The sequence below is a fragment of the Aphelocoma coerulescens genome, chromosome 2, assembly GCF_041296385.1.
Source record: "Aphelocoma coerulescens isolate FSJ_1873_10779 chromosome 2, UR_Acoe_1.0, whole genome shotgun sequence".
Classification (NCBI taxonomy): Eukaryota; Metazoa; Chordata; class Aves; order Passeriformes; family Corvidae; genus Aphelocoma; species Aphelocoma coerulescens.
The window spans coordinates 143,716,624-143,729,705 of record NC_091015.1 but is presented as its reverse complement, the minus strand read 5'-3'; the positions used below and the strand labels follow the sequence as shown (position 1 = coordinate 143,729,705).

The 13,082-nt window shown below is 42.8% G+C and overlaps 2 protein-coding genes across 3 annotated transcripts in view; one reads left to right on the top strand and one right to left on the bottom strand.

Moving 5' to 3' along the window:
* Nucleotides 1-3,834, bottom strand: part of TMEM67 (transmembrane protein 67) — a 32,573-nt gene extending 28,739 nt beyond the window's left edge. Inside the window, exons 1-3 of the mRNA XM_069005131.1 lie at nt 3,642-3,834; nt 1,587-1,675; nt 54-147 (exon numbers count right to left, since the gene is read on the bottom strand). Coding sequence (XP_068861232.1) covers nt 54-147; nt 1,587-1,675; nt 3,642-3,834 — 376 coding nt within the window. The remainder of the gene's footprint in view (nt 1-53; nt 148-1,586; nt 1,676-3,641) is intronic.
* Nucleotides 3,835-5,507: 1,673 nt separating this feature from the next.
* On the top strand, nt 5,508-11,905 carry RBM12B (RNA binding motif protein 12B). 2 transcript variants are annotated; one of them, XM_069005126.1, is made up of 3 exons: nt 5,508-5,631; nt 8,524-8,569; nt 9,255-11,905. In XM_069005126.1, the coding sequence occupies exon 3, from the start codon at nt 9,283-9,285 to the stop codon at nt 11,380-11,382; it is 2,100 nt and encodes a 699-aa protein (XP_068861227.1). In that variant the 5' UTR covers nt 5,508-5,631; nt 8,524-8,569; nt 9,255-9,282; the 3' UTR covers nt 11,383-11,905. The 2 variants fall into 2 exon arrangements, with proteins under 2 accessions (XP_068861227.1, XP_068861228.1); XM_069005127.1 differs by having other exon boundaries at nt 5,508-6,378; nt 6,672-8,569.
* Nucleotides 11,906-13,082: the final 1,177 nt, after the last annotated feature.

Genomic DNA, 13,082 nt, shown 5'->3' with positions numbered 1-13,082 from the left:
CTCAAATATCTAAAACAAGTGCTATCATCTCATAATTGGCATATATTTTTTACCTAGTATTTCGTTATTGGGGCATTTACAATTTCCTTTCGAAGTCAGGCCTTTGGGGCAAGTAATACAATTCCACCCATCTTGAGTAACTCCGCTCTAAAATAAAGCACAAAACTATTAGGATTTTCAAAACTATAGACATCACCCAGTATCTGTGAAGAATGCCTTATCCAGCCATTAGTTACTAGAAAATATGTTCAGATAAAACATTGATAACATTCATGAAGCTTTTAAAGATAAAAAAGCCTAAACAATCTGGCAAAAGTAACTCCTATGCAGACACAGAAAAAAATGTTAAGATCTTCTGAGCCTGTTAGCTTACACCCTTCAGTAAAAATTCAAAGTAGAATGTTTAAAAAGAGATATAGAAGTCCTACACTGAAAAGACATAATAATGCATACATAGACAATTACATATAAATATACAGAAGTAATGGAAATGGAGGAGTTCTAAGTGAAGCAGCTTATATAATTGCTTGGAATTTTGTACCTACCCAGACAGTTCACATCCACACTTATTATATACTACAAAGTAAACTGCACAACAGATAAAAACCACTGAGGAAAATGAAGATAATTGCTTATCCTCAAGTGCTACTGCTGTTACTCTCTTCCCCACTATCATCATTTTATCTCTGCAAAAGCCTTGGCAGTAGACCAAAGGCAAATGCCACCATTGCAGGAAAGAGGAAGAAACAGCAAAATATCACAACACAAAGGAATGTGTGCCAAAGTCTTTGTCTAACACAGCAAGAAGATGGGAAGAAAAGGGAAATTACCTACATTGCCCATTAGCCACTAAACACATAAGTCAGGCAACTAATCTGCTCTCCTGAGAGTTATTCTAGAGTTATTGAAGGGAAAGAAGTATTCAGGAAGGCTTCACCCTCAAAAGTTGATTTGCTGGAAAAATACATTCCTTTGTTTACTACAGTGGGAAAAATCTGGTTAAGCCTGGTGTCTCTGGCTCAATGCTGTGATTATGACAAAATTGTAACTTAATTTGTCAAGGAAGGTTAAAAGAACTGACCAAACTGTATTTATAATTAAAGTAACATAGTAGGAGCAACACATTTTGAAGTAAGAAGATGAAATATCAGGGATTATAAAGATACAGCCTAAATATTACAATAATAGTATTTATATAAATAATCAGTTAAGATACCTATGAGCTGAAAAGGATCTTTAACACTACAGAGTTGTGCTGTCTGGGCAAGGACAAAGTACAGAAGAAGAGCAGTGGAAGGAACTGAAACACTTTAAAAAATTCTTATTTTGTCTGTGGAGTCAAACTCCTAATGAAAAAATGCCTGCAAAATAATAGTAATAGACAATTCTAAGTTAAAAAAATAATAGCTATAAGCATGGTCTTAAAAATTCCCAAGCAAAGACTATTATGTAAAAATATTTTAAATTAATGAAAATAACTTGCAATCAGGATAAAATTTAAAATTAAAAAAACATAATGATTATGGTTTGTACAATTATGATTAGTATTATATCATTATGGCAAACATGAAAAGTTCAATACTTACCATATTTTCTGGGCATTTTTCACAAGTAACAGAGAACCCACCATTACTAGAAATCATCCTGTATCCTGGCTCACATACACAGGAACTACCTTAAAAAAAACAAAACAGACGTACTTTTAATCTATATAAAACTGACTGGTTGTAACAGAATACTAAGAACAACTGCAATTGTTCTCAAGAAATCAAGATGAGATAGACACATAAAAATACCTAAATGAGATGTGCACGAAAATCATCTTGCTTTTTAAAAAATTTACCTTCAGTAGAGTGTTACAGTTTGCACACAGACGTTTGAGGAGAATGTTACAAGGCTGACTGATCTACCAGGGTGAAACAGGGACCTGGAGCTTGTATTTTATGGGCTTTGTTAATTAAACCAAACTTTACCAGTTGGTCTGTAATAGATATAATCTCTCCATCTAAATCTTGCCACAGTCTTCCCTCTCTACAACACCAGCATTATATGTTTGTATACAGGTTTTATTTTTTCAATATGAAGTCAGTCCTAAAACCAAAATGTGTTCCTATGAAAAGGTTTTTCAAAATATAACTGTTGTATGGAAAGCTGTTTTAAACTTTTAAAACTGTGCACGGGGATCAAGGTTTATATTGAATGGTTTTCAGTGAGTGAACAGAACACAGTTAACATTTTATATGAAATAAAACACTACTTTCATGGCACAGTATAATGCCCATCTGCTAGTGCTCAACAACTTTTTTTAGGAACTTTTCCAGTCTCACTCTCATGGATTTCTCTCTGTACTTTTAAACACATACTACAAACCAAAATAGATTATATATACTAATAAACTGTTTTTATCATTGAAGCTTATTGAACTGTGCAGGTAAAAATAATGTCAAATTGTGTGAAAAGTTATATAACCTTAAAGTACACATTCTAATGAGACCAGTTGTACAGAAACATTTGTCAAAATGATCAACCATTTATACTTAATTCTAAAGAAAAAAAGCCCAACTGGATTAGATCAATGCAAAGTCTGACTTGCAACACTCACGGTGACAATACCTAGATTTTTAGGCATGTCACTTGAAAGCAGAATCCACAGTGATGAGCTAGCCAGGGAGTATATGGGCAATCAAAAGTGGAATTCAGTCAAGATGCAAACTGCACCAGGTGGCACCTACCTACACTGCTCCAGACAGATCTGCAGGAAAAAATAAACCCCTAACCTCCCCTTGGAATTTTCCTCTCCTTGAAGCCCTTGATTTAGAGGAAGATTCAGCCTAAAAGGGAGGTATGGATCTAGATACCCATGTCATCAGGGGATCTGAAAAAAAATAATGTATTTTTTTTCAGTAAGTGCACTATGGGATTACTCTTTAGGGTACCATGGCAGTGGTGGAAAAGGTGACCAGCTTTTATGCAGCAGTTGTGAAGACAGCCATCCGCATCACTGCTTCTGACTGAAGTACCAGTTCTGAAGAGATGCTGTTGGTCTTAGTCTCAAATTTGTGTCTGTACAAACAACAGGGAACCCCCACTCTTGTTGGACTGTGTATTTATAAAAGATGGACCCTTTAATACGTCCTTATGCCCTAAAGAAACCAACTATCTGTATTTTCCATTTAGTACTGTCCAGCCGTGTTGTATCTGCTCCAAGTTCCAGCGTGGGACTCGGACGAGCATGGGCACAGCCTGAGGATCTCAGACACTTGGTATCTCAGACCAATTCAAGTTTTGACAATGAGTTTCAAGTTACAGAAGTGTTCGAGAACATAAATTCAGTGTAGTTTTACACATGAAAATGCAAATGCCTATAATGTTTGAGGAAAAAAAGATTATTAAAAAAGGTGTACAGTCATTTCTCTGAGCTGTATCTCAGATACATCACAGCTGTGCTGGGGGCTCTTAGGTCTTTGCGGGATCCTGGCCCTTTCGCGGCTTTCCCAGACGTGCCCGGGGGCTGCTGTTTTACCGCCACAGCCTGAGCCCCGACTGTGCATCTCCCGCTGCTTGCGAGCGGATTCAGCGCGGAGCCGCCCGAGTCCCGCCTGCCCCGAGGCGCCGGCGGCGCCGCCTCCCCCATCGCTCACCGCCGGCGCTCTGCCGCTGGTGGGCCCCGCAGGGCGCGCAGGCCAGGCGGGAGCTGTCGAAGTAGCGGTCGGCGCCGCAGTCGGCGGGGCGCTGGAGCGGGACGGAGAAGCCGCGGGCGGGAGGCAGCGCCGCCGACAGCGCCGTGAGCAGCGCGGCGGCGGCAGCAGCGGTCCCGCGGCCCTGCGTCGCCATGGCCACCGCACGCCCCCCCGCGCACGCCGATTGGCCAGAGCCGCGCGGTACGGCGAGCGCCCAGGGCCCGTCGGCGCAGCACGCAAAGCGTCCGCTTTGCACAAGCCCGGGTTCATGTAGGCGGTCTGCAGAGGGTTTTGTTCGTCCTGTGCGAGAGCGGGAGCAAGAACCGAGAGGACTCCGAGCCCGGTACGCATGTTCCGGTACCTCGTCTCTAGAACTGGTGCACAGTACATCATACAGATGTAACACGTGTTTGTAATTTCTCCCCAGAGAGGAAAGTTGTTACAAGGTGAAACCACAAAATATGCGTAGAGCAATGGATGCACAACCAAAGTTACTCCCCTTTACCTCTTACACCTTTGTCAGCACACTTCTGTTCACATTCCACAGAATCACAGAATGTGTCAGGTTGGAAGGGAGCACAGTGGGTCATCTGGTCCAGCCTCCCTGCTCAAGCAGGGCCATCCCAGAGCACATGGCACAGGGTTGTGACCAGACAGTTCTTGAATCAGTGAGGGAGACTCCACCATCTCTGTGAGCAACCTGTTCTTGAGCAGCTGCACAGCAAAGTTCTTCATGCTCAGGTGGAAATTTCTGTGCATGTTTCTGCCTCTTGCCTCCTGTCCCATTCCCTCAGATGTTACCAAAACTTGGCAAGACACCGTGTCCTGGATTTTAATTATTTCTCACTGTCCCTCTCCTGCATGCTAATACCCTATTATGATTTTCGACATTAGCATGGTTTATTTCTCACTGAATTTATTTTGCTGGCTCAACAAACGTTTAAAAGTTGAGTTGATGTTTTCAAGTCAAATTATCTGTCCCCACGCTCAAGTTTATATAAATTTGACTGTGTAAAGATGTAACTTTTTACCGCTTGGTGTGCTTGATTTGTGGAAACCTCCACCTTGTACCCTGCACAGAATAAACAATGTCTTTTTTCTAAACAAGACTCTGCCTGTGTTGAGAAAGCTCCTAAAATCGGCAACACTGCTAGGTGAATCAATCATAAATAGTACAGATTTTTTTTTCTATGTAAAATGGAGCAGGCAAGTACTGATAAGCATAGGAAGACAGGGGAGAACAAAGACAGGGAAAAGCAGGTAGGATAAACATTAGGATAAAATACCTTACTTGCACAACCAAAGTACTCTGCCTGTGCCCTTCCCTTTCCTCCACCTTGAACCTTTCCTTCTCTTCCATTCCTCCATCCCTGCCTTCCTTTCCTCTCACAACTCCGACTTGAGCTAGCCCCGAGATGGGTTAGACACCGTGTCTGTAGGGACTGCAGGTACTGCAGGAGCGGCGGTGAGGGGTGCCCGAGGCTCGGCACGCGCCGGCACGAACGGCAACGAGCCTGAGACAGCGCTCCGCACGGCAGCGGCACTCGGCCACCGCGCGATCGATGTCTATATGCAGATCTATCATCGTACAGGTCTATCACTATACAAATCTATAATCATACAGATCTATAATTATGCAGCTCCATCAGATCTACTTAGATGGGGAGCGCAGACGCACGTCCAGGGCAGACAGCGCATGCGCACTACCTGCAGCGCCTCGCCCCTCGCCGACGGGGGCGCGCGGCCCGCGCAGGCGCGGCTGCAGCGGAGGGGGCGGGGTCGCGGCGTTCTGCGGCCCGCCCGGAGGGTGCGCGCGCAGGCCCGCGCTCGCGGGCCGGAAGCGCTCGCGCAGCGCAGCTTCTCTTCAGCGTGGGGGGGGGGGCTGTGGAGGCGGCGCCATCTTGGCGGAGCCGTGCCGGGAGCTGCGGGCCCCGTCCGAGCGGCGTGTCCGGTGGGTGCGCGGATGGATGGCATGAGGGACAGAGCACGCCTCCCCGCGGTGCGGCATGTGGCCGAGGGCGGCGCGGAGTTTGCCGGTTCTCAGTTGCCCGACCCTCGCGGAACCGCTGCGCGGCCGCTCCGTGTGCCCCGGCCCCCTCCTGTCCCTGGGCTTCCCACCCCCCTTTCCCGCTCCCGGTGCCTCCCTCAGCCCTGTCCCGGTGTCGGGCAGCAGACGGGCTTCTTCGTGGGGGCGGAGCACCGGCGGCTCCGGCGGGCCGAAGCGCGTGTGGCGCGGGGCGGCCTCCCCTCGCCCCGTCCCCTCGCCCGTTCCCTGCCCTGCCGCCCGCGGCCGGGCCCTCCAGCAGCGCTGGCGCCGGCAGGGCCACTTGCTCGGAAGCGGTTCCGTGCTGCATTCGACCGTGTAGCGGGCCCAGCTGCAGAGCTCACTCACGTTTTCCCTCTGCACTGTGAAAACTGCTATTAGTAGCAGGCTGCTTCCTCTATTTAAGGCTTATTTTGAGGAACAGAGTAAGAAACCTTTCCCTGTTCCGCTGGTTATTTTATACTGCTCCAGTTTCGTAGTCGGGGTATTTCTGTGGGTGTTCTTTCTAGCTTGCATACAGTCTGTGTAATCTTTCAGTGTTATGATAAAAATACTAGTCTAGTGCAGACTTAGTTTCCTACTGTGTTTACAAGATGTGGATTACTTAAACGGTTTTAATGATGTTTGGAATTTCCCGGGGCCGTGGAAGAATAGGTATTGTACTGTTTTCTAGCCAATTTTGCTTATATATAAAATTTCATGAAACTGTATGTACTTCTGTGCTTTTAACTTGTGGCATGAAGTTGTCTGTTCTCCAAATCCTTGCTCTCTGAAGTCCTTGTTTAGTTAATGAATTGCTCTTACTTTTCATGACAAGTCAACTTTTTTTGGTTATGCACTTTAAATTGTTGGATGGCTTGTCTATGCTTTCTGCCCATGCTTGATTGTTTACTTACAGTCAGTAAGAGCTGATTATTTGAACTTGTATTTGTTTGTGGACTTCTTAGAGATGACATTATGATCTGGAATCAGTGTGTCTGGTTTTCACCACTGAAGGTTGTGTATTATATCCCTGGTGCATCGTGGAGAACTTGCTGTTTATCACCGAAGAATTATGGAGGAGAGCTGTTGTGAATGATGTTTAAAAATTGGGATAAGAAAACGGAGTTGTGAATCCAGAAGTACTACAGATTAAATACGCCATGAAGTAGCAGGGCAGCGGATTTGCTTTTTCAAGACACGAAGGTGCCATATGAAAATTCTTCCCTTGAATTCTCCATGCTTTTTGGCACTGCCATTGCATCTGTTGAGAAGACACGTTGTAAAGTGTTCTGGGTCTGGCTGGGATGGAGTTAACGTTCTTCACAGCAGCCCATACAGTTCAGTTTGGATTTGTGGCTAAAAGAATGTTGACAACACATCGGTGTTTTGGCTGTGGCTGAACAGCACTTGCACAGTATCAAGGCTTTATCTATTTTCCCTACTCTGTTCCTCGAGTGAGTGTGCTCAGAGTAGGTGAGAAGCTGTGAGGGAATATGGCTGGAACAGCTGACCCAAACTCATCAAAGCGATATTCTGTGACATGTAACGTCGTGCTTGGCAACAAAAACTGAGGTAGAGGAAGAAGTATTTTGTTTGATGGTTTTGGTTTCTTTGGGGGGATTTTTTTCTTGACTCCCAAGGCAGTTATTTGGAGGAAGGCTGGACATCAGTCAGCTTGTGGGAGGTGGTGAGAGATTTCCTTTGTTTTGCATTTTTCGTTCCACTGATGAAACTGTCTCTATCTTGACCCACAAGTTTTCTCGACTTTGTTCTTTCCCATCCTGCTGATGGGGACGAGGAGTGAACAATCGGCTGTGTGGGTGCTGGCTGGGGTCGACTCACCACAAAAGTACACAGAACAGATGGTCTTTAGTGAAGTTTCTAAATGGGCAGTTGTTTTCGGTTTGTTGTGCTTACAGAGTACTGGTGCAGAAGTGACACAGAGTCCATTAGTTAGAGAATTTGGATTTTGGTCTTGTTTTGCTAAGTTCAGGTGGAGTGACAGTTATGGTTATTGATAGATAACTCATCATCAGGATCTAGTGCTTTATAGAGCAAGCTTTGTAGGGGAGTGTTCTCAAATGATCAGAGTGTTGGGCTGTTGTGTTTGTTTTAAAGGGATGCAGTAATCTGCTACAGAGGCTTGTGCTTGTTCTGAGAATATTGTGCTATTTATTGTGTGATGTTAGAAAATGTTGAAAATCGGGGTATGTTTAAGTCAGTGTTTTCAAGCTTTTCTTGTTCTTATGTTTGAAAGGCAGTAATGATGTAAGGAAAATACTGAAGTTGGCTTTGTAAATTCAGGTACTTTCTGAAGTTTCTCCTTGTTGGATATTTTCGCTCTTTCATTTGATGGTCTTCACTGTGTATGTTAAGTGCAGTGCTGGACTGGTGAGTAGCATATTCTTGTTGTGAACTTTGAAACCAGGTGGATTTCAGAAGAATGGACATGTCCTGTAATCCTGAGATGGACCTAAGCAACTTTGAAGAACTCAGTTGAGAACTGTTCCCTCGATACACTGTCAGTCTGTTTCATTGCAACAGTTCAGTGGCACAACTGATGACCAAGTAATCTCATCGTATTTTCATCGTTTCCAGAAGTCAACTTAAATTTTGAATTTCTTTTGCTTCTAAAATGGAAACAGAAAGATGCAGTGCATGGCATCTTGGAACATGGAAGGAGTTCTTCACATGGGTTCATAACATGCTTGGTTTTAGTATTAGCCACTGCTATGGATGGGCTGCAGCAGTGTAGCACAGTGTGTAAAGCAAAGTACAGGTATCAGCCATTAATTATGTTTCATTTTCTTTCCACAGTTAAGTTGATTTTACAGAATTTATCAGGTCTCCAAAGCAGAAACAGGTAAGCTGCCAAAAGCTTAACACTTCTCACTGAGTATTGTGACAAGATCATACACAGCCTTTTTTCCTCACAGACTTGTGGCTGGCAACTAGGATATGATTGTGGCCGCCGCAATTAATACTCTGACTACGTCAAAGAGACAACATTTTTGAATGCTGAGAAAACATACATTATTGAACAGAACTGATCACTGGGTAGAGGAACTTGTCAAAGCAGTAAAGTCATCACTGTTTCTGAATTACTTCATTTTCCAGTGACATAGTTATTCTTTTTCCTTTCTCCTTTTATCAGCTAGTGTCTTGTTCAAAAGTAAACTGGATTTTTTTTGTTCCTTAGGACTGGGCAGAGATCTCTGGCATGTAGTAACTATGCCGTGAAAGACTTGAGGTGTTCTTTAGGTATTGTGGATGGTGAGGAGTGACTTAGGTGGATTTTGTTGCCCTTAGGGCAGGGAATAGTGATAGATTTGTGCACGTGTGCTGGTGGAGTAGCTAATTGTTCTGACTAATCAACATTCAGTGAATTGTGTTTTAATCTTGTTCTTGTGAACTTGTGGGTTTTTTGATACTTTCTCTCTTGATGAGACAAGGGCATTCATTAAAAAGGCTCTAGCTTCTTAAGTGATAAGATACTGTAATAGCTGAGTACTAAAGACGTGCTATCATGTGTACCTTTTTGTCTGCAGGTGATTTTTGCTGTGGGTTGAGCTCAGCATGGCTGTAGTCATCCGTTTACAGGGGCTTCCTGTTGTTGCGGGTCCTCCAGATATTCGTCGTTTCTTCTTGGGATTGAATATTCCTGATGGAGGTGTGCATATTATTGGAGGAGAGATTGGGGAGGCTTTTATTATATTTGCAACAGATGAAGATGCACGGCGTGCCATGAGCTGTTCGGGAGGGTTTATCAAGGACTCGCGCATAGAGCTCTTTCTCAGCAGCAAGGCAGAGATGCAGAATACCATAGAAATGAGCCGGAAACGATTTGACCGTGGGGGACGAGAAACTATGTCTGGCTCTAGAAGAACAGGTACTAATGGTTCTAGTACATCAAGTGTTGGAGATATACCACATTTAGTTGCAGCTTCTCCAAAAGGAATAAGAAAACCTAGTTACGGGCCACCAAGTCGCCTGGAGGCTGGTTTCCATACCAACGGCACAAGATACGGTGATATGGGTATACCTAAATCAAACTATCAGTTAAGAAAGGATTCTCACCCATTTAACCCAGATGATCGTTACCTATTTCTGCGTGGCATACCTTACTCTGCAACGGAAGTTGAAGTACGTGCTTTCCTTTCGGGGATACGTGTGGATGGGGTGATTCTGATAAAGCACCGCAATGGTTTAAACAATGGTGATTGCTTGGTAAAATGTGCTACACCTGGTGATGCCTTAGAAGGACTTAAGCGTCATAGACAATACATGGATCAGAGGTTTATAGAAATTAGTCCAACTACAGAGGAACGGTGGATTGAATGTGGTGGGAGGATAGACATGCCAGATGAAATGGATCACTTTTTGTGCGAAGACCATTCTCCAAAAAGTTCAGGCTACATGCATTCAAGGAAGCATTCTCGTTCAAGGTCACCAAGGAGACAAAGAACACATTCTCGTTCATCTCCCAGCCAGGAATATTACATACACTTAAGAAATCTGTCTTTTAATGTGGAGAAGAGAGATTTGAGAGATTTTTTTCCTGATCTGGATATACACAGCAAACAGATCAAGATTCTAACAGATAAGCATCAGAAAAGGACTAGAGATGCCTTTGTAGTGTTAAGGAGTGAGAGAGAATATCAGGCTGCTTTGGAATGTCATAGAAAGGTTCTTCTCAATCGTCCTGTGTACATTTTCCCAATTTCAAGAAAGTCAATGTTGAAAATAATTGACTCTTGTGAGAGGAAAAGATCACCGGACAGAGATCATTTTGGACAGGCCATATCAGACAAGAGTTACCGGGAAGGTCATTCCAGCCCTAAGACGTGTGCTTATGTAAGGAATTTTCCATTTGATGTGTCAAAAATTGAAGTGCAAAAGTTCTTTGCGAGATTTGATATTGATGAAGATGATATCTACTTGCTCTATGATGAAAAAGGAGTTGGACTGGGAGAAGCACTAGTGAAATTTAAATCTGAAGAACAAGCCATGAAAGCAGAAAATTTAAATCGTCAGACATTTCTGGGAACAGAAGTATTAATAAGACTTATATCTCAAGACCAGATGCAGAAGTTTGGTGTAGCAGCACCATTATCTGCACCAAATGAAATGCACGGTCGTTCACATCTGTATGACAGAGGTGATCTCTCCCGTCCCGTTGGTTCGCCATCTGGGCCACCACAAGGGCCACCCATGCATTCGTTTGGTCCCCCTGGGAACTTTAGGCATCATTCTGAATTTAGAAATCCTCCTGAGGACTTCATATGCCCTCCTAAGAATTTTAGGGGTCCACCACCCCTCATGGATTTTGGTGGCGACAATGAACCTTTTGGCAGAATGGAGTTTGGGAATAATAAAATGGGAAATTTTCCTGAAGGAAGATTTATGCCAGATCCAAATTTCAGTGGTGGTTCTGAGCGTGTTGTTCCTATTCTATTGAAAAATTTACCTTTTAAAGCTACTCCTAACGAGATTCTGGATTTTTTCTATGGCTACAGAGTGATACCAGAGTCAGTTTCTGTGCAGTACAATGAACAAGGATTACCTTCTGGTGATGCCATCGTTGCTATGACAAACTATGAGGAAGCTATGGCTGCTATTAATGAACTGAATGATAGGCCCATTGGTCCACGGAAAGTTAAGCTGAGTTTGCTGTAAAGGAGGACAAGATGCTCTAATGACACATTCTAGGTTTGACAGTATTGACAGTTATTTTAACTTTAATTACTGGAAAATGCAAAAGAAACGGTTTCCATCAATGGTTGTAAATAATACGCAGTTCAGTTGTTTAGCTCTTGGTTGAAATATCTGTAGGATACTGAATGTCATACATCAAGGTGTAAAGGGATGGAGCTGTAATGCTTTGGTTTTTTTTTTTTAAAGATTAATTCCAGTTTTATGTCTTTGCATCAAATAAAAAGTGCTGGTTGACTGACCATACAAACGGTTCAAATAGAAGATTTTCAGTGCTACCTGCATTAGTAAACGACAGTTCTTACTGAAGTTAGCTTAATAAAATTTTTAAAATTACTGAGGATTTTTTTTGGTTGTTTCCTTTTGTGTAAACTCTTCAGGTTTTATTCGGTTTCATGTGTTTGCAGGCATTCCTGTTAAAGAGCTTCCTGTTCTCATTAGCTGGCTTTGCAGCTTTTTTAAAATAAAAAGGAAATTGCCATTTAAATGTGTGTCTTATATTTAAAACTTGTATACTTAATGATCTCAACTATTATGCTCAGCAGATCTGGGTCCTGGTGAGAATGATGCTGGCTGCTTCCTTTGGAAAGAGTGAACTGGTAGTTTGTCAACACAGCAAAGGATGGGTAGTTTACAGAGATTGCAGAGGCTGTATTAATCAGTTAGACAGGCTTTTTTCTTGTTCTCTGTAGTACCTTGAGGCAGAGATGGATGTTGGAATCAGATCAAGAATTCTGACTTCAGTGGTCTTTGTTTTATCTTCACATGCTGCATAATATGAATACTAACTTGCTAATGATGTCTGGATGCATTCCAGGTCAATCTCTGATTAGTTTTAAGTAACATCTGTCACTGGCAACCAAGCTGACAGCCAACTATGTTATTTTCTTATGTAATAAATGCTTGTGTCAGCATTTAGAACGGGTTGTTTTCATTGGTTTTGTACCAGCATATTTAAATTTTAGGAAGAAAAAAAAAGGTAGCTTGGAAAAGCTGTCTTCAAAATTTAGGCTTAGTAGGAAACTTCCGTTGTGTGGGTGAGGCGTTTCCTTGACATTGCAACTGTGCAAGATAGTATCTGTAGTATCAAAGAATTAAGTCTCAGTCCCCTCAAACAAAGTTGCAACTTGGCAGTGAAAACTTTTAACCTTTGCTTGGGCAATACCAAAAAATTCTAAATTCATGGAGAGGTCTCTATTCCAATCCCCTCATCAAAGCAGTTTAAGTTAGAATGGGCTACTCAAGGCCTTGTCCACTGCATCTATAATAGCTTTAAGGCCAGAGCTGTCTGGGCAGCCTTTCCAATGAATGATCTCCCCTCACTGATGGTCAAATTTTAATTACTTTATGTAAAGTCATCAACATGAATGCAAGACTTCCATGCCAAGTGTTTGGTACAAGCAAACAAAATGAGTGGAATTTTTTGTTTTGTAATTTTCAAAAAGTTAGTGTAGCTTTATTTCTTCTGCATATTATTTGTTCTGTGTTTTAAGCGTCAGGAAAAAAGCTTTTTGAATGATAATGCAAGGTCTGTATATGTAGAGTCCTCTGAGCAAGGAAATGTAATGGCCAAGTTTTCAAATTCTGAACACGTAGCATACTGGTTTTTGCTCTCCAGTAGGAATTAGTTTCAGAATCATACAGTTTTGAATCCTCTGAACTTA

Coding starts and splice junctions, on each gene's coding strand:
- RBM12B (XM_069005126.1), top strand. CDS start 9,283: ATGGCTGTAGTCATCCGTTTACAGGGGCTTCCTGTTGTTGCGGGTCCT.